Source organism: Phaenicophaeus curvirostris, chromosome 4, assembly GCF_032191515.1.
Source record: "Phaenicophaeus curvirostris isolate KB17595 chromosome 4, BPBGC_Pcur_1.0, whole genome shotgun sequence".
Classification (NCBI taxonomy): Eukaryota; Metazoa; Chordata; class Aves; order Cuculiformes; family Cuculidae; genus Phaenicophaeus; species Phaenicophaeus curvirostris.
In genome coordinates, this window is record NC_091395.1 from 13,084,699 (window position 1) to 13,107,251 (window position 22,553).

General features: G+C 42.5%; 1 protein-coding gene across 2 annotated transcripts in view; it reads right to left on the minus strand.

The window, feature by feature from the left end:
• Positions 1-1,074: 1,074 nt before the first annotated feature.
• Positions 1,075-22,553, minus strand: part of RNF150 (ring finger protein 150) — a 132,156-nt gene continuing 110,677 nt past the window's right edge. The window contains exon 7 of one of the 2 annotated variants that reach the window (XM_069855276.1): positions 1,075-1,130. In XM_069855276.1, the coding sequence (XP_069711377.1) occupies positions 1,090-1,130 (41 nt within the window). In that variant the 3' untranslated portion in view covers positions 1,075-1,089. Of the gene's footprint in view, positions 1,131-1,217; positions 9,005-22,553 lie in introns of those variants that run through there. The other variant, XM_069855275.1, reaches the window with a different exon arrangement.

The window sequence follows — 22,553 nt, forward strand, 5'->3', positions numbered from 1 at the left end:
CCACCATAGCTGCAGCACCAGTGGCGGCTGCGTTGTGCGTGTGCAGATCACACAGCAACTGCGCACAGCTGCCTGCCAAGGAAAACCAGCCCCGTTCGCTCCTTTCCCCCAGCCAGTTATTAAATGCAGGCAGAGAACAAAGCATCGGGCACAGAAGGGAAGAACGTGGCCAGATTCCTTGGCTGGCCACACCTGAGACCTCCCTTCCACACGCAGCCTGAGGTTCGTTTCAGTGTGGAGAGCTGCCCTTGCAGCAGGGCTGGTGAGACAAGGCACTCCAGGCTGTGCTGCCAGCTGGCTGAGACAGGTTGGGAGGGGCAAAGCAATTCCTGGCGTTGCTGAGAAAGACACGTTAAATCACACACGTTTTTTCTTGCAGCCTCTCCACCATGAACAGCCAGAGCAAAGCCCTGCAGGAGGGTGGACGCATGGGAGCAAGGAGCCGTGGGGGTTCAAGGGAGCTGGGTGTGATCTAGTCCACAGCTGCTGCCTTCCTGGCTTCTGGGTGAAATTGGAGTTAGGGCCATGACCGATGTGGCACGTTGATGCCTTGAACACACCACTACAGAGCTGTCACCTTTTAAAGCTATTTTAACGCATGCCCAGTGCCTAGGGTGAGGCTGTGGGGAAGTGGAGGCATTCAAAAGTACTTAAAAGGGGCATACAGGTAAGATGGGGAGGGGCTCTATATCAGGGAATGCAGGGATAGGACGAGGGGAATGGTTTTAAGCTGAAAGAGGAGAGGTTTAGATGAGATATAGGGAAGAATTTTTTTCCTGTGAGGGTGGTGAGGCACTGGCATAGGTTGCCCAGAGAAGCTGTGGCTGCCCCATCCCTGGAGGTGTTCAAGGCCAGGTTGGATGAGGCTCTGAGCAACCTGTTCTAGTGGGAGGTGTCCCTGCCCATGGCAGGTGGGGGTGGAACCGGATGATCTTTAAGGCCTCTTCCAACCCAAGCCATTCTATGATTTACCTCCTGCACAGCTGCTACTTTCTGATCAAAAGAAGCTGAAGGACTGGGAGAATCGGAGTAGTGACTGGGGCTGGAGCAGTGGCATGGATGCCAGGCTGTCACTCAGGTCCCCTCGCACTATAGCTTCAGCCTCTGGTGAATGCCAAAGTCTGCAGCAGCTGAGTTCAGGAAGAAACAATCAGTGAGTTTCACACATCAGTAAATGCCAGTTTTACACAGTCTGTTAGAAAATATGTACGACACAGTAATTGGATTCATTTTATTAAAAAACTTGCAATAAAATTCCTTGGAATTCACCATCTTAACTTTGAGAGTTGCAATATTTTACTAGTACATAATAACACAGTCTCACATATTTACATTATAATCTTCTATATAACAAAAATAGCCATGTTGTACTATTGAATAATGCTTCCAGATATTAGCCTCAACATTTCTGTACTTCCCCCAGCTGAGTCACTGTCCATGCTCTTTAGCATTTACAGTATATACCAAAGCAAGAAGGAAAAGAAATAAAAACTGTGTGCCTCATGATTGCAGGCAAATCCCTTTAAGATGGTCGTTCTCCGACTCCCACATTTTTCAAGAGAGATAAAGTGCATTGGAGGGGAAGATGTATACATTACAAAATATCAGCAAAGAGTTAAAGTATGTTTGCAATACTGTACAGAAAGTAACGCTAGAAAAAAAGTCTCGCTTCACAAACTGCTACTGCACTTTCGGCAGCAAGTCACAGGTAGCAGGGGTAAAAGAAGCTGACTACAAGAAAAAGAACCACCTATGCAAATGCCACTGTGTGATTTTGCCATGGTGCTTCGCTAGGTGTTTCACAAACCAAAGCGCAGCTATCTGCAGAAAGGAACTTTGTTTTTAATGCGGAGATGAAGGGTTGTTTCCAGAGTCAAAAGAAACACGATGTGGCCAGCCTGCAGAAACCAACTGCCTGACCAGCAAACAACTTCTGTCAAAAACAGGCTCCCATCCTGAGGGAACCGCAGCACAAGCAGAGATGCAGTGTGGGACGTGACAGCCCTGTCACCCCCCAGCTTGCTGTGGGCAGGGGGACAGGCAGGGCTGAAGGCCTCCCAGTAAATCCACCCCTGCTGTCCAGAGCACAACTGATTACCTTGGAGAACTTCCTTGGGACAGACCATTGTCTCCGAACTGGAAGTTATTTCGGCAAGCTGTGCACTGATCCGTATGGTATTTATTTTGTCTGGGATTTTTTCTTCCCTTTATAACATTGGCATTTGCTGGTATGGCTCTGTAGCGTGTGAGAAGAGACACGGCTGGAAAAAGCTTTGGAGTCACAACTGGAAACCAGGATACTTCTGCTCTGTTCACGAACTGCGTATAAATGGGATGCCACATTTTTTTTTTTTTTTGGTTTGCTTATAAACTACACTAAATAAAAATAATTCTCTTCTGGAAATGGATGGAATGTATAGTTTGACAAGTACAAAACCATTTTAAATGTTCACTAAATACAAGGAACATCTTGCTATAAAAATAACAGACCCTCCCACCCACTGTCCCCTCTTTACACTTCTAATTATAAAACGGTACAGTCATTTCAGGTTCCTAACATGAAACAAGAAGTAAGGATGGTATTATGTACATGTACAAAACATTTAGGTATTTGACATCTGAAATAACTGTATACATTCAGAGCAAACAAGCATCTCGCTATTGTTTTTAATGCTACACAGAACTGAAGAATCTGGAAATAAACAAAAAAGGGAAAACTATTTTTTTTCCCTCTCCTTTTTGTTTTTTTTTGTATTCACTCCAGAAAGAAAGAATTTCCGCAAATTCACAATTAAAATAGTTGAGAGAGGCAAGATTAACTTCGGATGGAAAACACATCCATTGGCTTTTCATTCAAAATCCACATCTTTCATTCATCTTTCATCTCTGTTTCTCTCTCTGAAATACAGCTCCTGCTCAGAAGGTTTTTTTCTTGACAAAGAAAGTGCCAAAGAAGAGGAAGGAGCTGAGTGGGTTTCCAGCCCAGCGGGGGAAGCTCTGCGGCAGAGGGCAGCCTTCTCCCTCGCTCGCCATCCCAACCGGCAGCTGCCATCTGCTATGCTAACAAATCCAGACTAAGAAGTCCATCTGGCGTTCCTCTTTCAACTGCAAAACTATCAATTAGTTCAGGTAACAGCTTGGTAAAATAAAATAAAAGAAGTGCTTCTGTTGGATCAATTGTCCCTATTAAAAAAGTCTGCTAAGACATCACGTCCGCCCTCATCTTCCCTGGCCCCTAGAATATCTCATGACATTGTTTTTCACCGCTTGTTTTAACCAAGCCAATTTATTTCTGTCATGCTGGCTGCCCCATGTACACTCACACATTTGCACCTATAAAACAAATGAGTCAATGCTCGGTGTTCGTCAATGAAGCAGCAATCCTGGTCAGTGCTGGTCACGAATCTGCTGATACCCTTGGGACAATCTTTCATTAAGTCCTTAAGCTGAGCTTAGGCTGGCTTCTTTCCCCTGTGCTGAACCAGGGCAGTCCAACCTGCTGCAAGAGATACAGGCAGCACAAAATGCAAGAGAGGAAGAGGCACAGCGCTAGTTTGATCCCGCAGTCTCCTTCCCCTGCAACAAAGGCTCCCTCTGGAGCAAACATCTGAGAAGAGGGCTGGGAAGGAACAGGCTGGATTTCTCTGCCATTTTTGACCCGTGAAATGGATGCATCCCAACAGCAAACCAAGCCTTCCCTCTTCTGTTTAAAGAGTCAGCTTGTCCTGGCTCCTATTCCAAGCAGACTGGTAACTTTGGCCTTACAACAGCGATCTAAAAGAACAACAAATCGCTACAGAAGTCCATTATTGCTAACAAATAAAAATCAATAAATGACTATTGGTTTTCTTGGTATGCACAGACTATAAATTCCTGTTCTTGGCTTACTTCAAACTATATACTTAGTCATGAGCTTTTCTCCAGACAGAGACCACAAAGGAATGAGCCTCTTGCAAACAAAGCCCAAGAGATTCCCAGCTGCCTGGGTTGAAAGACATTTCCCACCGATTACACATAACCTGTATTATCATTTCAGTATGGACCAATTGCCACAACAAGGGCTTGCAGTCCAGAGATGAGATATAAAGAGTGATGACCCAATCTTTGCCTTTTAATCACAGAATTCTCTCAAAAGACTGTGGCATTTATTCAAAGAGAAAAGCTTGCAAGGCAAAACTCTGGAAAACTTGTATGATGACTGCACTTTCAGGTTAAACAAAAACAGCAAATAAAACACACTTTATGAAAAATCTGTAACTGTGTTGAACCAATGACTAAAAGCCCAAAGAAGTACTAACTGATGTGCAGATACCTGCCAGGGCAGCCCATCCACATGCAAAAGTCTTCTGAGCTAGATATTTTTTCAAATTGGACAAGAATTTCTTTTTATTTAGCAAGGGAATATGGGGTTGGGTTAACAGGTCTGACAACAAAAACTTTGGATCACAAACATATATTATTTGAGAAAGATTAAATTCAGAGCCAGACCTGCCTTTGGTGATTGTGTTCCTTTTGTTAACAAAATAAGAATGGATCCCTAACAAGCCACTCAACAAGAGACCAAGTGCCCTTCTTGGAATGACTTCCTCTGGATCTGATCCAGGGGTCATTAAGGTAGGGAGATCCAAGAGACCTCTTACCATATGTGATTTCAATAAATTTATTTTTCAAGTTGCCTCTAGAAAGCCTATTTCTTTACTGCCACAACCTCCCTCATACATAAAGTTTAAAACTGGCAGCTGCTTCTGTTTACACTAAAAATAGTTACCACAGTCATATTAATGTTCTCTTATATGCGTAGATGGCAGCTTAATGCTATAGGATGCTTGAAGAACATCCTGATCCTGGTTTTGAGGCAGTCAGAAAAAAAACTCTAAACCCCCAAACTTTCAGCAAATTCTCAGCAAGTGACAGATCTGTATCCCTTTTGGAATGGGTGAGCCATGGGGAAGGGCTGGGACGGCAGTTTAGTGAAATCCACGAAAATCAAAGGAAACTCACAGTGCAGTCTCTCCCTGTCCAAGTCTCATCCTGCAACCCAGCTCAACTGAAGACAAGCCTCACTTGGCAAATACTTTTCCAAGCTACTACTCACTCCAAGAAAAGAAAAGAGCCTCAGATGACAGAACAGGAAGAGCTCAGAGACACAAGATCCGCTTAATGACAAGAGCGCCTTTCTCAGAGAGCTGCACCATCCTCTGGCTGCTGGCCCTGTGCAGGAGGTGCCCCTCTGAGCCTGCAGAATTACGTGCATGAGCATTTGTTCGTCAGAGGGCACCAGAGGATTTTGGTTTCTCCTGGCTGCGTGCTAAAGGCTGCTTTCCCTTCTGAAGAGGCAGTACTGCCTCCCTGGCATCTGAATCCCGCATATTTAACGTCAGAGCTCAGGCTTAGCGGGCAGCAGTCCCGAGAACTCACACAACGCTCAGGATGGGACTAATCTTGCCCAAAGCTGCAAACTGGGAGGTTTAATTTTACCCTGTGAGGAATCTCAGTGGAGAGACTCATGTAAGCAAAAATGTGCATGGGCATGCAGACCTGCAGAATTAAGGCTTTCACGTGTGTTGCAAACATACCTGTGGGGGTCTGAATATTTATGAAGCACCTCAAATTCCCAAGGCATTTCACAGGTTATATATACAAAGAATATTGTCAGCCAGGTCCTGCTGTAGGAAAACATTTCCACTTGACACAGGAGCTTAATTATGCTCACAGAAGACCTGTTGAAAATAAGACGATTCAGGTACAAGTCTAAAATTAGTCCTAAGTGCTTTTCTGAAGAAGGACGGAATAAAACATTTACTTAAGTGCTTTCCTAAGTTCTGGCTTCAGTGATGTGTAACCTAGCTTTGCACTCATCATCTCTTAATGGTGCTCAGAGCTGTAAAGAACCTGAGGACAGGGATGGGAAAACCCCCTTCTTGAGTGAAAATGCAGGTAGAACTGGGAAAACAAAGCGGAAAAACTCAACCCAGTATAGTGACATGTAAAAACTTCTCACCCAGCCTAGCACCCTGCCTCAGCTGTGGACCTTGAGAGACCACATCTGGTACAGGATATTTCAGAAAAGAGCATGCACAGTGAGATCCCTCTCCAAAATCCTTCCCCAGCTCCTAGTAATATGGGCAGGGTCCCAGTTACCATCTACATGATGCCCCCTTAAGCACTGCTCCCTTTAATGATTTTGTGGCAAGAAGGACCCAGTTCAGTATCAAGTGAGAGTTCCACCTCCTGCCTTGCTCCTTCACTGACCTTGCTTGCTCTGCTGTGCTGTGGGTGACTCCACTATGGCAACAGACAACTGGTCAATCTATCCATGGAGATTAACTGAATTGAGTTTGTGAAATAAAACTAAGACTTTGCGACAGCTCCTCTGAAACACAAACAATTCAGCCAGATTTTTGTCTGTGTGCTGGGTTGCAGCGGGCAGATGTTAAAGGATCACTGACAACACAAACATTGTGTTTGTGATGTTCCTCTGACATGTAGCACCCAGGCTCCAGTGTTAGAGAAGAAATTGTACCTGTGCATGTACCTTCCATAGGGAGACCTGACTGTGTATAACCAGCTTCACTCTTTCCCATGCAGTCATTTGAGATGAATTTAATTCCTGTGTGAAGGGCCAGTATTTGGTGCAATCTCCACTTAAATCCCATTTCAGCATTATTTCCAGAGCTTAAGTGCAGCTGATGCAGAACCTTGTGCAAACTCCCTTGTGTAGAAGTGAACGTCAGCACTTGTTCCCCTGACACTGTGGGCCTTTCCCATTGCAGCAAGGAATAGAGAAGACATTAAAGAATAAGAAAAATAAGATTAAAGAACCACAAACATTGGCAAGACTGACCTAGCTGTGCCCTCTCAAACTAACTCTCACTTTCTTTTTAAACCAAGTAGACTTCCTGTACCTCTTCAATTAAAAAGAGATGTCCTTTTGAATGGCTTATGAAAATGTAACGGCACATTTCCGGATCACGGTTTTGAAGGATTACTAGGCTGTGCCCCTTTGCCTCGAAGTTACTCTGCAATTTAGGGACTAAGAACATCCAAAAATTAAGTAATGAAATGAACCGAGTACTAACTGGACTGAAAAGCACGGAGTATAATTTTTCCTTCTTCCTGTACTAAAGAAACAAGTTGACCAAAATTTCACGGATAGTTTTAAAACACTTTTGCTGCTGAATAAGATCTGACAAATGGAATTTTCACTGAAAGTTGGTTTCTACACCTAATGAGTAAAATAGGAGACTAAATGCAGCAAGAACCCTAACAGTTGTATTTTGAGATGCTGCTGTGACACCATCAAGTCAAAATGTTTGACCTCTCCATGAAATTTCAATGTAAGATGAATTGTTGGATTCTATGGACTTACTCAGGAGGCAGTAATGTGATTCAAATCATCTGACTGTCAACAGAAACCATTTACTCTTGTATAACAGCAAGCTAAAAACGCTTCTTCACAGTTGAGTACTTTCACTGAAAAATAGAATTGTACACTGAACAAGTAACGATAAGCTTTCCTCTGGAAAGCAGAGCTCAGGATGAACTAAATAATTGTAACAGGTCATTTTTATTTAGGTGTTTTGATTTATGCTATCTCTCTATTTTCAAATTTCCTCACTTCTACCCAAAATATTTTGGTATATATATATACCCATAGAAACTGCAAGTATTCCATCATGCTTGGAACAATGTTGACAGGGACTCTGGAAGGGAGCGAACCACCTGAACTCTTGTGTTCGATCAGAAGCAGGAAAAAACCGCTGTCAAAACATAAGAAGTGAAACACGCTAAATAAAAATCAAAACCAAACCAGGAAGGAAACGTTTCAACCAGCTGCCTCCTGCTTCGTTAGCAACTTCTGACACTGATACCAGCATCTCCACACCCTTTTAAAGAACATTTTCAACCACATAATCCATAGATGTTAACAAGCAGGCTCTGGAAACCTCTCAGTCACTCCTTTAGCCTAATGGTCAGATTTTAGTCTGCAAAATTAGGAAAAGACATGATGTTATATTAGATCTTCTTTTCCAGTTACTGAACTGTGATTTGAAGAAAAGCCATTAATGTACTGACAACCGCTAACAGCATAAAATACAGTAAAGGACTACAAGGACGGAGTGAAGCTTTAAGCTTTTCTTTCTCTCCTTCACACTGTATGATATTTGTATAGAACAGAGCACTAAGTAAAAGTCACTATAACGCAGTTATAACCCAAATCTCAGCAATCTCTGTTAATTCAGAACTCCCTTACAAATTCAGGCCTTCAGAATACACCATTTCCAAGCTCCCACTTGAAAACCTGGCTTCACATTAATGCAGGGTGCTAATGCACCATCCTTCTGAAGCCATGTGTACTTCATGCAGAAACAACAAGGCAATGATAAATCCTGGAGTCAGACTGTGAAGTGACCAGTGAACGGGAATTCATATTTCTGGATTGAACTCTTGAAAAAGCTGGGGTCAGTCAACAAAAACAGAGTGTCCATCCATAACAAACCATAAACAAACAAACTAATGTAACAAACATACGTCTTTTCAAAAAAAAGAAACAAACTCCCAATCAACAAATGTAGAAAACACTCAAGCCGTCATTTCAGTTGTGTATTTATGAGCCACTGAAGAGTTTCAGGACTGCTCTCAAGCATGAGTAAACTGGAAGCATTCATCTCCCATGTGAACAAAATGAACGTATGTAGATGATGAAATCACATCCAGGCAGACACAACTGTTGCTATTGCTTTTCGTGACCATCTCAGAATGGAGTGTGCAGGAGTGACAGTGCTCTGGAGGCATGTGCATGACTGGTCCAAATCCTAGAAAGCTGACTCGGTCCCTCCCTGTGGCCCTCCCCTGTACTTTAGTGTTGGATCTTTGTTTGTTTTTCAAGACTTCACCTCTTCGCAGTCTTGATCAGTGGAAAGCTCCACGTCAGACAGTCCAACCTCCATTGCCATAATCAATGAAATATCTGAATCACTGCTGACTGCTGGCTCTTGTTCATCTGTGAAGGTAGAAAAGACAGGAAAAGGGCATTACAGTCACATTCTTCTGTCAAAATATTACTGTTATTTAGTTCTCCAGATGGGACCCAGAGGTTTCTCCACTACTGAAGTCATGCTTAATATTCCAGACTTTGCTCGTATTCAATATCTGTCTCAAGCATATTAAAAGTATCAGAAAGTCAAGTCATCAGTAGCAAGAAACACAATGACAAGGAGCCTGGATGGGCAATTTTCTTCTCCTCCTAAGCCTTCCAGAGGTTTTCATCCAGGCCTGGGCACTTCCTTCCCCATCCTCTTTCACTTCCTTAATGTGGAATCACCCTACTCTCACCACAAAAGCAGCAAAGTAAGGATAAAGTCACAGGCACCTGATGGAGCGAGCTGGCCATCAGGACAACATTTCTAACAGGCAAAAAAGTCTGCCCAAATCCTTATTAGGTAACAGAACCTCTGCTAGCAGAGACTTTTAAGAGGGTGCTAAGCTAATGTTTCGAAAGAGCAATATGAGTGTTGTTAGTTCTGCCCCAGGACTCAGGACCAGGGCACCTGCCTTCTTGGATGCCTTCTCTCATCGTTTTCCAGTCTCTTTTGTATTCATCCTTCCCTTCGATTTAAAGATACCCTGCAGGTTTTTGATCCAGGACAAAGGGACCCACCATGATCCCAAAAACAGTATAAGTCAGATCACTGACTTCTGCCAAACTGCAAATCCCATCAAAACTGTGATCACACAGCAATATGTGTGTACTTAGTAGCAGATAAAGACAACAGGTTTTAAAGGATTAAAAGCTAAGAACAATCACAAGAAGCAAAGCATGCTGGATCTCTGGGGAGATTTTCAAAGGAACAAAACCCCATAGGTGGATGAGTCCCTGAGAGAAAAAGTGGATGGCTCATATTTTCAGGTGGTTTAATTACAGTGATGGTATTAATACTGTAACAATACAACAACATGTTTCAATCTTGGCAGTTTTTCTGTTACATATTTTATTTTCTAGAGAATAGAAGCAGAGCTTGATTGATGCTAATAAGTCTAGGAGTTGAATATCTGAGAATTAATAAGTTAGAGACATTACAAAGGAGCCAGGAAAATAACAACTCCTTGCAGTTTAATTATTCACTTGAAGCTAAGTGAGCCCAATTGATCTCCCCTCAAAGGCTGCAAGACTTTTAAATCTTTTTTAGAGAAAAAACATGTGTATTTACTTGTGCTGGGATTAGACCTCATGTTCTGTGGAGAAAGCTTGAGTGGGGTCTGAATTATTCAAATTGAAAGAGCCAGTGCTTTACTTTACAACCCTTCCCAATTTTCACCCTGGATTATTTTCATACTTTCTTGATTGCACGATAAATAATTAATGCACACAATCTCTTTCTATCTATTTTTTTTCCTATCAATACGACAGTAGTAAAAGATTTCAAAGCATTGCTTCTGACTATACATGTTTCCACTGGAGGTGAAGAAAGTACTTATGAAGATGCTCTTATTGCTATGCCTCCTGAACATGTTTCAGGTCTTGTTTAGGGTTAAATAACTACTTAAAAATATCATCTGGAGGTCTGCCTCAGGGCTGGATAGTTACGAGTGGCAGGGTGTGTGGAATAGCATGAACAAATACCTAGGATGGTAGGGGCCTCCGGTGTTTTGGAACTTTCCCCCTGAATAAGTGCAGAATCCTGAAAAACCAGTTGAATATTTGGAAAAAGCATGCTGCTGCCCTGGCAATTCCAAGGAATCACAAATCACTGCAATGTGCTGGGGCCTGGCCCATGCCTACCAAGCCCTGTTCAACTTTATGCAGCACTTGCAGGGGGAAAAGAGGGAAAACAGATGAGCAAGTACTGCGTCTGCTCCAGCCCTGGCAACAGGCACTGCAGCTGAACCTGAGAACCAACCTATGCTGGTATCAGTTGCCCCTAAAACCAAGAAGAAATAGACCTGAAAGACAGCTTGTTTAGTAAAGGATGACAAAGCAGGGCAATCACAGGAACAGAAGGAAGGGGCAGAATCAGAGGTAACCACCCCATCCCCAACCCTGAGTGAACTGAGTGATACATGAAAAGACTTCAGCCATCATCTATGTGAGAACATAGTTACCTGGTCGCTCTGATGCTGGGATAACGGAGTCAGTAGCCTGGAATTAGAGGGTAAGGAAGCCAAACAGCAGGGATCCCTTTCTAGGGAAGGGAGCATTGAAAAGGTGATTGGAAAAGTAACACAAGTCCTCAGTCTCTGGAGCTGACTCCTGTTAGATGTGAAAGAAAGGTATCCCTTCAAGGAAGGTGTTATCTGGCATCCAGGCAAATAGACCACGATGGAGAGAGATATGCAGTACCTGAGGAAATTAGCTGTGCTGGCCGTGATTTATTTTGACCTGAGCAGCACACAGTTACCCACAGATCCAGATGAAGTTAAATGAACACGACCCATGTGGTGGAAATTTGTACGGAGCACAGCATCGTTGTATGCCAACTCATTGGCAGTACAGTCCCGCAAAAAGGAAGAGACACCAACTGTGGATGATGTGGCTGGCCAACTCTGGCAATACAAAGAAAATCTCTTTTCCTCCCTACAGGCCTGTGTCTCAGTTGTGGAGAAATTGCCGGACATACTAGCTGAGAGGCTGGCTCCCTACCTGTACGAACAGGCTGCTGTGTGGTGTCCTACACAACAACCGGCAGAAGCTGCTGAGGGACAAGGAGAATAGAGTCAGTTTGCAGAGGTGAAAGCTATCCAGCTGGCTCTAGGTGTTGCTGAATGAGATAAATGGCCAGTACTTTATCTCTATGCTGACTCGCGGATGGCAGCAGATACACTGTGGGGGGGTAGCTACAGCAATGGAAGCAGAGCAGTTGGCAGCACGGAGACAAATCCAGGCAGGCTGCCCCACTGTGGCAAGATATTGCTGCCCAGCTAGAGAATCCAGTTGTAAAAGTAGGTACATGAGCATCTGCATGACATAAGAGCTGGTTCATTGAAGAACTTCAAAACAACCAGCAAGAGGATCAGGCTGCTAAGATTGAAATGGCTCAAGTAGATCTGGACTGTCAACATAAGGGTGAACTATTTTAACTCCATGGGCCCAGGACCCTTTAGGCCATCAAGGAAGAGATGTAACAAACATATAGATGGGCTCATGATCAAGAGGTGGACTTGACCATGAACACTATTACTATTGCACACATGAAAAACATGCTACAATCAAACCAAGCCTGTCTGAAATGAAGGACGATGGCTCGAATACAAATATGGAGAGGCCTGGCAAACTGATTGTATCACACTACCATGAACATGCCAAGGCAAGCACCATGTGCTTAAAATGGTAAAAGCAACCGCTGGATGGCTGCAAACATATCCTGTGCCCTATGCTACTGCCGGAAACACTAACGTTGGCCTTGAAAATCAAGTCCTGTGGATGTAGCACCACAGAAAGAATTGAGTCAGGCAGCAGAATTCGCTTCCAAAATGACCTCATAGACACTGGGGCCAAAGAGCACAGCAATGACTGGGTATATCACATTCCCTATCATGCACCAGACTCCGGGAAAACTGAGTGATACAACAGACTGTTAAAGGCTGCACTGAGAGCAATGAGTGCTGGGACCTTCAAGCACTGGGATAAACATTTAGCAAAAACCAACCGGCTAGTTAACACTGGAGCATCTATCAGTCAAACGGGTCCCACCCAATCAAAACTTTTATGTACTGCAGAAGGGGATAAAGTCTCTGCAGTAGGTGTCAAAAATGTGCTGGGGAAGACCATCTAGGTTAGTCTTGCCTCGGGCAAAGGCAAACCCATCTGTGGGATTGCTTTAACTTAAGGATCTGTGTGCACTTGGTGGGTAACCATAGCTAATTTTCTTCCCAGTAGCTGCTGCGTTTGGATTTAGTATGAGAATAATGTTGATAACACACATTCTTTTAGTTATTGCTAGGCAATCCTTAGCTGGGATAGAGTTAAACTTCTTCCCAGCAGCCACTGTTTTTTAGATTTAATATGAGAAGAGCGTAGATAATACACTGATGTTCTCAGTTGCTGCTAAGAAATAAAGGATTTTTCAGTTTCCTATGTTTTGCAAGGGCACAGGTGCAGAGCCAGGACAGCTAATCCAAATTGGCCAACAGAATATCCCATACCATAACACTGTGATCAGTATAGAAATGGGAATTTGGCTGGAAGGCAGGCAGGAGATTTGAATTCTGCATTGGGTGTTCTGCTTGCCGCTGTCGCTGCACATGCTGAAACTGCTACTTGGGACAGGCTGGTCATTTGGTGGTAAGCAGTTGTATTTTAATATATTCTTCTATATATTCTTATTCTCTCTTCTTTTATTGCTCCATTAAAACTGTTTTTATTTCAACCCATGAGTTTCCCTTTTCTTTTCTGATTCTCCTCCTCATCCCACCAGGTGGGGAGAAGTGAAAGAGCAGCTGCGTACTGTTTAGCTGCCAGCTTAGGGCTAAACTATGACAGAACTGAATGATATCTCCTGCAGATTTCAGTGAGCTTCAATTACATCGAACCATTAAGCGAACTGCTAGATCCAAAAGTATAAAAGTGCTTCATGTACAGCTCCAAGACCTAAAGCATCAACCGTAGTGGTAACAGTTCCCTGAGCTAGAATGACGTGGTTCCAGACCACTGGATTATTTATCGTCCCTCTACTACTAATAGGATTCTTAAAAACAATGAAAATGATGCTTTAAATGTTGACCTAAGAGCAAGTTTGTATTTGCATGACAAAGGTCCTGAGCCTTAGCCATGTTAATCAGCAGCTTGGAGTGCTCTTGAGAGAAAGGTGACTTTCATCTGCACTAGCCATGCAAAAAAAGAAAGCCTGGTTGAATGGTGACAGCCACACGTACGGTGAAGAGGCAGGCTGAGCTGCCAACACCAGATGTCAAATGAGAAGCTTTTATGGCACTGAAATGTTATTTCAAGAATTGTTGTTTCTTCTAGGGTTGCACAGCAGAAAAAGATCTCAATCGAGTTCACGATAGGCACATAAAACAGCAGCAGATTTACAGCTTAACTACCAACTGCCTAATCTATGTACAGGAGTACCTGCTTTCCAAAACCAAAAGCTTGGGTTTTACATTAAAAATCCTATACAATTATTCATATTCTTAGATCTCAGTCTTTCCAAAGTGTGGGCTTTGTAGTTTGTCTTTGGGACTAAAGTGCAGGTCAGTAGGTACAATGAACAATGGATCATAAAAATACCCATGACTACAGCCTAACACCCCTTTTCCAGCACTGTGAACGACCTAGAAACACAAATGCTCTACCCTCCTTGCTTGCTAACAGTGCAGTGGTTCAAAATCCTAAAGCTACAGCCTGCCACTTCAGCAAAGTGGAGAGAGAGGCTTGGACATCACCCTCACGGAAGGGGTCAGCACTGACATTTCTTTGGAAGATACAGACAACACAAGGAAATTAATGAATCCTTCAGAATTACACACTTACTTTTACAAACAGGAGTCCTGCTACTGACCCCAACATGCACAGGATGAAACTCTGAGAGGCTGCAGAAGCTACACCAGATACGGACCAGCTGTAGGTTACTCTAGCTGCAAGGTCTACAAACTGCTTCACTGTGGCTCTCCCAAACAACACAGACTTTCTAGACCATGGTGTTTTGTTTTTCCTTTTCCTTTGGCCAGCTGCTCTATAGCGTAAGCCAGCATAGTTAGTGACATTTGTTAAAGGTAAGCAAATGCCAACTCAACTGTAACTGCCAGGAGCCAATTCTGCATTTTGCACCCCTGGTTTTCAGCTCTATTTATAATGACAAAGCTTTTACAATCACACAGCTTCTACACAAGATGCCTGACTCACTGTTAAGAACTTTAATGACCTTTTTGCAACTTTTTTGAAACTAGGTGTTTTTCTTAAAGCACTGACGTCAGGTGAAGTTCTCAACTTCCAGCGAAGATCTCAGCTTTCACTTAAAAATAAATGAATCTTAAGAAGTAAAAGGGAAAGAAAGAGTTTTAAAAACATATCCCTATTTACAGACAGATTTTATGTTGTAATATTTGACTTGTGATTTTTTGAGATTGGCAATCCTGTTCTACAACATAAACTGTAATACTTCCACTGTGTTCTACAGCATTTCATGCCACAGGCATAAAGCCTTTTGCTTAATGAAGCAAAAGGCACATCCCAAGCTGCTTTTCAGTCAGACTGAGTGCTAGTGCCTACAGCAGGCAACTGTAGACCTCACTGCCACATTCCTCTCATGTCAGCGAAATGCAATACACCACAGCACACTGCCACTTCCAGACAGACTTTTTCCACTCGCTTATATTCCCTGACGCACATTTGTCTGAGAGGCGCAATAAAACAAACTCCTCCCCTAGACAACATTACTTTAAATTTAATTACGCTAATGCACAAAGAATATCACCACGTAGCTATGGAACTGCCTGGCATAATAGTGGTACAGCCCTTACCTGCTGCAAAGTTCATTAAGTGATGTTTATATTTGAGTATCATTGCAATCTAACAAGGATGGAAATAGCTAATTACTCTGGTGCTTTCAAAACAGTAAGACAGCATGCTAGTAATAGTTACCTACTGTTGCGCTATTCCTAACACTTTGAGTAAGTCTGTAGCTCTTGTGGACTACTAAATATTCCAAAAGAAAAACGTTAGATGAATGTTTTCTAAGAATTCAGTACTGCTTGCAAGAGTCTTGGAAGGGACCTGGGCATTCATAAGTGAATGAAAAGTGCATTTACAAAACTGATCTGCCACACATAGGTAAGCATACAGGCATGGACATAAATAAAGATATACTTGTAATGACCCACTCAAGGATGAGGAACAAGTCGATGTAACTGCTGTGGGTTTTGCACTCATGGAGGCTTCATTACTGCTCACCACTGTACTTTTCCCAAGGGGACATCTGACAATGTGCTCCGATGTCCCTAGGACACAGGCAATGCCATAAGGCTCTCCTACAATTGCTCCTTCTTGACCCAGAGGCTCAGATTTCCCTCAAGCTCAAACAGTTGGAGAAGTTGCAGAACTTTTTTCCTTCTCTGGCCCTTCAGGTAACTCTATTACACCCATTTGTGGGTAACCAGAGAAGTATTGATCATTACATTTCAAATGAGAGTTGCCACAAAGTGTGTACTTCATCTACTGAAATTGTATTAAAGCCAGCACTCTCATATTCTCATGGACTAAAAACATAGGCCACAGCAATAAACTATTTAGCTAGGAGTCAGACTCCCTTCTCTCATTTATTATCAGCCTTCCGTGAACTAATTCAGCTTACTCAGTCCTTCTCCACACACAATTAAACTGTTGCACAGAGCTAATGGTTTTCTTCATCTTGTGATAGTCATGGCAATCAAAGGGCAATAAAAAGCTGCTACCATGCTACCGAGTTAGGTGTAACCTATTTGCTTAGCTATAAAGCTGAGCATTTAGCACAGAAAACAAGTCTTGGTTTGCACAGATCTTCCATTCTTGATGGTAGATGCTCAGCTTTGAGGAGAAATGAATAATTACTGATTTCTTCTTCAAATGAAATGCTGTGAAAAATTTACCAGTTATTATCCAATCCTTAGCTGGCAGGAATTGTACAACAAATGGGACTCTGTCTAAAACCTCATTTTGATAATAAATATACAGCAAAACTGGGATTTGAATTCACTATTCTTTTCACGTTCTTACTACCATGAAATATGGTTTATTTCAGAACTCTTCATTTTCTGAAGATAGAACTGAGCCAAAACATGAAATCCCTTGTGACAGGTATGCTCTCAGATCTAGACAAATATCTAAAATTTATGTGCTAGCATGAACGTTATTCCAGTCTGAGGCTCACATCTACTAAACAAACATTGCCCCCAGTTAGATGCATCTAGAAGCATCTTACTCCAGAAGAAATCAGAGAAGTAACCACCTCTTGGAGCTCTGAGGACCCGGGAAGAAAATACATCCAGGGTCCTTTAGAGGCAATGATACGGGACCTTTATCAGAAGGGATTCTGTTCAGCATGTAGCCGCAGTGAACTGCCAATGCAAGCAGTGTTATTCAGATTGTTTCCAGTATCAGAACAACCAGAACACTATTCATCACATTTGATTTATGACAGGGAGAGAGAAACATTTCTAGAGCTATTTGTTTTCTCTGTCTGCCCAAGAATGCCCTTTACCATTACAGATTTTATTGCTCCCTCCTATTGCAGCCTTGCCACAGCATCGCTTTCCTGTTTATGTCTAAGAGGAGCATGATCTTATGAAGTCAGTACCTCAAATGGCAACTCATTCCACAACCAATGAAATCTGCTTTATTCCTAAGACCCTATTCTTTAAAAACACTACTGATTCTTAAATTTATTATCAAATTAATTGCCCAGTACTTCTTATTGGGTGATTTTATAAGTCTCAAATTCCTTCCATATCATCTTGATAACCGTAATACTTTAGAGCAAGCCATAAATGCACTAAGAAAACAACTGAAATAAAACATACAGAAAAAAATGCTATAAAATCTCTAATGCAAAAGAAGCAGTGGGAATATGTTTAAGGAGAAAGCATTATAAAAAACTTGTTACTAACATGGGCCTTTTGTATCTAATAAAATGGATGAAGAAGACTGACTGGCTACAATTGAGAACTAAGTAATGGGGAAATATTTTATTGCTGTTCCCTGGCACCCGAGAGAGACTTATCTGAGCAACAGGGGGAAAAAAATACTTGAGCACAGTAACTGCTTTTGGAAGAAAAGGTTAGAGCCCTTTCCATGAATAACAAGCCAGAGTTCTTGCGAATGTACTAATAGCAACAGGACTTCATCCAGAGGATATAGCAGCGTAAATCTGAAACACATTGCAAAGAACATGTAAACATCAGCATACCAGGAAGAACCAAATGCCATGACCTGGCAAGATTAATTCAATACAGCATTTAAAAAATGTGTTTAACTGGATCAAACTCCTAAGTTGGTGAGAGATGGGGTCCATATAAAACACTAGAGTCCCAAAGAAAATTTGTTTCTTTCTTCTTAGTGAGTGAAAAGGCAACAAACTTTCTTCCCTTAATGTTTCTCTAGGATATGTTTCAGGACAACATACAGAATTTATTGATGGAAAACAGCCACAGTTCCCTGCCTTCAAACATCTTGTAGTATGATGGGGTAACATAATCATCATCATTCTAGACACAAGCTACGGAGATGGACAGTCACAACTCATCAAGGCATTCAATGACTATAGGTGCCACTCGAAACCTGATTTTTGAGTTAAGAGCATTAACCTCCACATTGTACATCCCAAGCATATTTTCTCCTAAATTCAACTACAGCTGTAAGCACTCAGCACCTCTGGAAGTCATATCCCAGTACCTCATGTCAAGCACCAAAAACCAGAGGGGAAATTATTAGTAATACCACCAATTTTCAGAAGCCTAAATTTGGAACACGAGTTACTAGAGAAGTAATTTTGTGTTTTGGCAAGGACAATGAATTAATTTTCATAAACCATGCAGCAAGGATCGGCACCAAAATGCTCTCTCCAAAAACAGCAAAAAACCAAAAAAATCTGTCCAAATAAAGACATATGATAAAAAACACGTGGAGTAGATAGCAAACACATTTACAGAAAGCTGAGCAAAAGGGGAAGAACACATACCAGATGTTATTTAATAGAGACAGTTGGACCTAATTGGCTGGAAAAGCAAAGCATTTCTTACGTTTTATACTTCTATATCTATCTTTAAAGAGCACATACTAGGTCCTTGGGATTTTGTTCACAAAACAGAACACAAGTCCTTTGAAATTCACAGCACACATTAACATTATTTTAGGAGTCAACACTTTAGAGATTTGTCTTCTCTCCATGAGAGGCTGGCTGACGTTTTGGGAACCCTCGATCAGCTGTCTTAGTGACGAGTTGCCAACCCTCTCTGTGATACAACAAGCATGCCTCTGCCAAGTATGACACAAGAAGACCTAGCATTTTTGCTTTCAGTGTACTTTCCTCTTTAGTGTTACTCTTATGGGTCAGGCTCATCATGTTCCTGCCTGGGGAAAATCCTTCTGTGGCCTAATACTGCTATTTCATGTCCTCTTCCCATGACTAGTCTTTCCTCTTTTCTATTGGAAACTCAGTCAAAATATGATCAGAAGGATTACCTGAACAGTCTATGGAGTCATCACACTAAGGTCTCTTGTACCACATCTGTGCTCTCACATCAACTGATCTCCTTATTAAAGGTCCTTCACAGTTTATCTGCACAACTGGCACTACTCACTACAAAGTATTTTCTTCCATCTTTGACTGACCGTTTTCTTCAGTCCCACACTCTCCCTTTGTTTGATGGCCAGACAAGAACCAACCTACTTCCTTCATGACAGGGCATCCAGCCTATTAAACCTTTGCAAAGCTGCTTTTCCTTTCTCTCTCCACGTCTTCCCATTGTCTGGAAGGGGAGAGTGACAGTGGGATGCCACTGCACACCCTCCTTACTGTCCACCACTGACAATCTTCAGTGCCCAAGTACTGCATGAAATGTACCTCTGGCCAGGACAACACATTCTTCTGATGTACACAATAAATTTCAGTCATAAATCTGAATGCATTTCATTCAACATGCAGCACGTTAGAAATTATTATTACTTAGAACATGCAAAATTATTCATGCATTTGATTGAAATCAGAAAATGAGATCCCATAAAAAGAGAAAAGATTCAAAAATACAGAAGCATGAGGCTGTAACTACAAGACAGTTTTGATTCTCAAGTACCTTATTCACCTTTGCTAATATATTAAATAGTCAAAGATCTTTAATTCTAAAAGCAATCAGCTACTTTTGGTAACATCTGCCATCTCCTACACCACTCTAAGAATCCTAAGAAACATTAAATTAAGTTTTCCATTCCATGTTAAACAAAAAGTCTAATGCAAGTCTTCACCAATGTAACTAATAAAAGAGTCTCTTAGGCCCAGACTGAACTTAAAACACTATCATTGTGCAGTTCCAAGAACTGCTGTAAACATTTCATGTGCAGGAATCAATCATTTTCCAACAATTTCTATTATTATTCCATTTAATTTCTCTGCATGCAGACCAAGTGCCTGACTTAGCTGAAGCATACTTCTGTGTACCAGCAGCAGGACAGAGCCAAGAGCCCCAGCTCACCCTCCTGCCACCCACTGAGTCAGCCCTGCTATTCCTCTGACTGGCCAGGGAGTTGACTTAATCTAAAAAAAAGTCTGCAAACTACCTTGGAAACATTTTTTGCTAGGCTAGCAGCTGAACAGGCGGGCTCAGTCACAAGGCGAGTACTGCAGCCAACTTCAAGAAAGAAGCACACAGAGAGAAAGGAAGGGAAAGGACTCCCCTTTGCATCCCATTATCTGCAAGCTGCCCCTGCCTGATGTTATTCATCTAAAATGTTGGGTGTGGCATGGGGACTACTTTTTCACCTGGTTGACTCAGCTGCTGCTAAATGATCAGAGCTCCTTGGTTTTACTGCAAAATAGATACCAGTATGTGGTAAAGGTAAAAATAATCATGCTTGGTCATGTTTTGGGCCTCTCAGTACAAGAAAAGACATTGAACTGCTGATTTAGAGACATACTGGACAACACCATAAACATCCCTCAGTGCAGGCAATGAAGCTGATGAAGAGACTGGAGCACAAGCTGTGATGAGCGGCTGAAGGAACTGGAACTGTTTAGTCTGAAGAAGAGAAGGGTGATGGGAGACCTTAGTGCTCTCTACAAGTACCTGAAAGGAGGTTGTAGTGAGGTGGATACTGGTCTCTTCTCCCAAGTAACAAGTGATAGGACAAGAGAAAATGGCTGCAAGTTGTGACAGGGGAGGCTTAAATTGGATATTAGAAAAAACTCTTCACCAAGAGAGTGGTAAAGCATTGCAACAGGCTCTCCAGGGAAATCGTGGAGCCTCCATCCCTGGAGGTGTTCAAAAAATGCACAGACATGGCACTTGGTGATATGGTTTGAGGTTTAGTAGGCATCCAAGAAGTATAATCACACACTTTAACCATGTGCAACTCAGATTCCATAGGCTATACTAGTGACTGCTATTGTGATGGAGCTTTCTTATTTACATTTTAAACACCCATGTCAGCAGTGTGCTCTGCTTCCTGCAAGCCTGAAAGGAGAAGGAAATTACAGCCTGACTCAGACACATCATGCACTGGATTGAACAAGCGAGAGCATCCTGGTAAGAGAAACTTCAGTTCTGTTCTGTTCTTCAGGAACATAAGGAAGAAACATACTCTCATGGGGCGATTTAGAGATCTACTGGCCAACACCACACAAAATCCCTCAGAGCAGTCACACCAGGGAGGTATTGTAATAACCCCAAGCACGATACAATATTAAACCAGAACACTCCATGTAAGGTAGTGGTTTCCAAAATCTTTTTCTCTGGTTTGATCATGCTGCAGACTTTGACACCTCCTAGGAACGCACCATGGCAGAAGTGGCTGCACAAAGCCACCTGAGATTGCTCCTTCTCAGGACTGCAGATCCCTGCTGACCCCACCTGCACAGCAGCTCTGCTTTGCCTGGCTGCTTTGCACTCTGTTGCCTAGCTGGAAGGAGTGAGAAAAGGGATGCTCAACCCACAGGCCCACACAAGGTGCCTCCCGACTGCAGTAACCAAAGAACGCATCTCAGAGCACTTGCAGCTGGGTGGTGGTCGAAGCTCAGCAGGATCTGCTGGCACACAGCAGGGACTGGGGGAAACTGCAGCCCATCACTATGATCTCTGCCTAACAGCCTCAGCACTGCTGGATCCTGCAAAGGTACCAGGACCACAGCCCTCCTGGGAAGTGGAAATGCCACCTCCAGCCCTGAAGGGATTGCAAGAATGGGTGTTTGGAAGAGCAACCCACAAGGGCGCACAACAAGACTACGACATGAAAATGGACTCACAGATCCAGGCTTGGCTAGGCTGCTGCAAAAGATCTCAGATCACTTCAGCTTTTCAAGGATGTTAGAAGTTTCTCTTTTCTACTTCAGCTTACGTACAAAGTGGCTACTAGCCAGCAAAAATCTGCATGGGGGCAATTAACTCTGAGAACTTGATGTGAAATGTAGGCTGCTGTGACAAGGAGGAAAAAAAAGCCGTTTCTGCCTAATCACTGTGAACTGCTTCCTCAATTACAAGTATGCACACAGCTGTAACAGAAATCAACAGCTTGCTTTACAGACAACTCCTGTTAATTTTTGAATGAGGGCATTGGAAAAGCTCTCTGTGTCCAAGTTTGTCTGTCATGGAAGCATGGACGCGATTTTCAAATCTGCCTCTTTAAATACTCTTCACTGTACAAGCTCTCAAAAAGCCTAGGTCACTAGCAAAGCAGAATTCTGAAGAATTATACACTGAATTTGCAAGAGCAGTAACAACAAATATCCTCGTGCAAAGATGTCACAAAAATGCCTGTGCGTATGTCAGAGGATTTAATGAGAAAACGTACAAGGAGTTGGCTGAAAAGCTCAGCAGTGGCAGAATTAAAAATAAAAACCACATGTACCTTCTCCCCTGCTTTCTCTCAC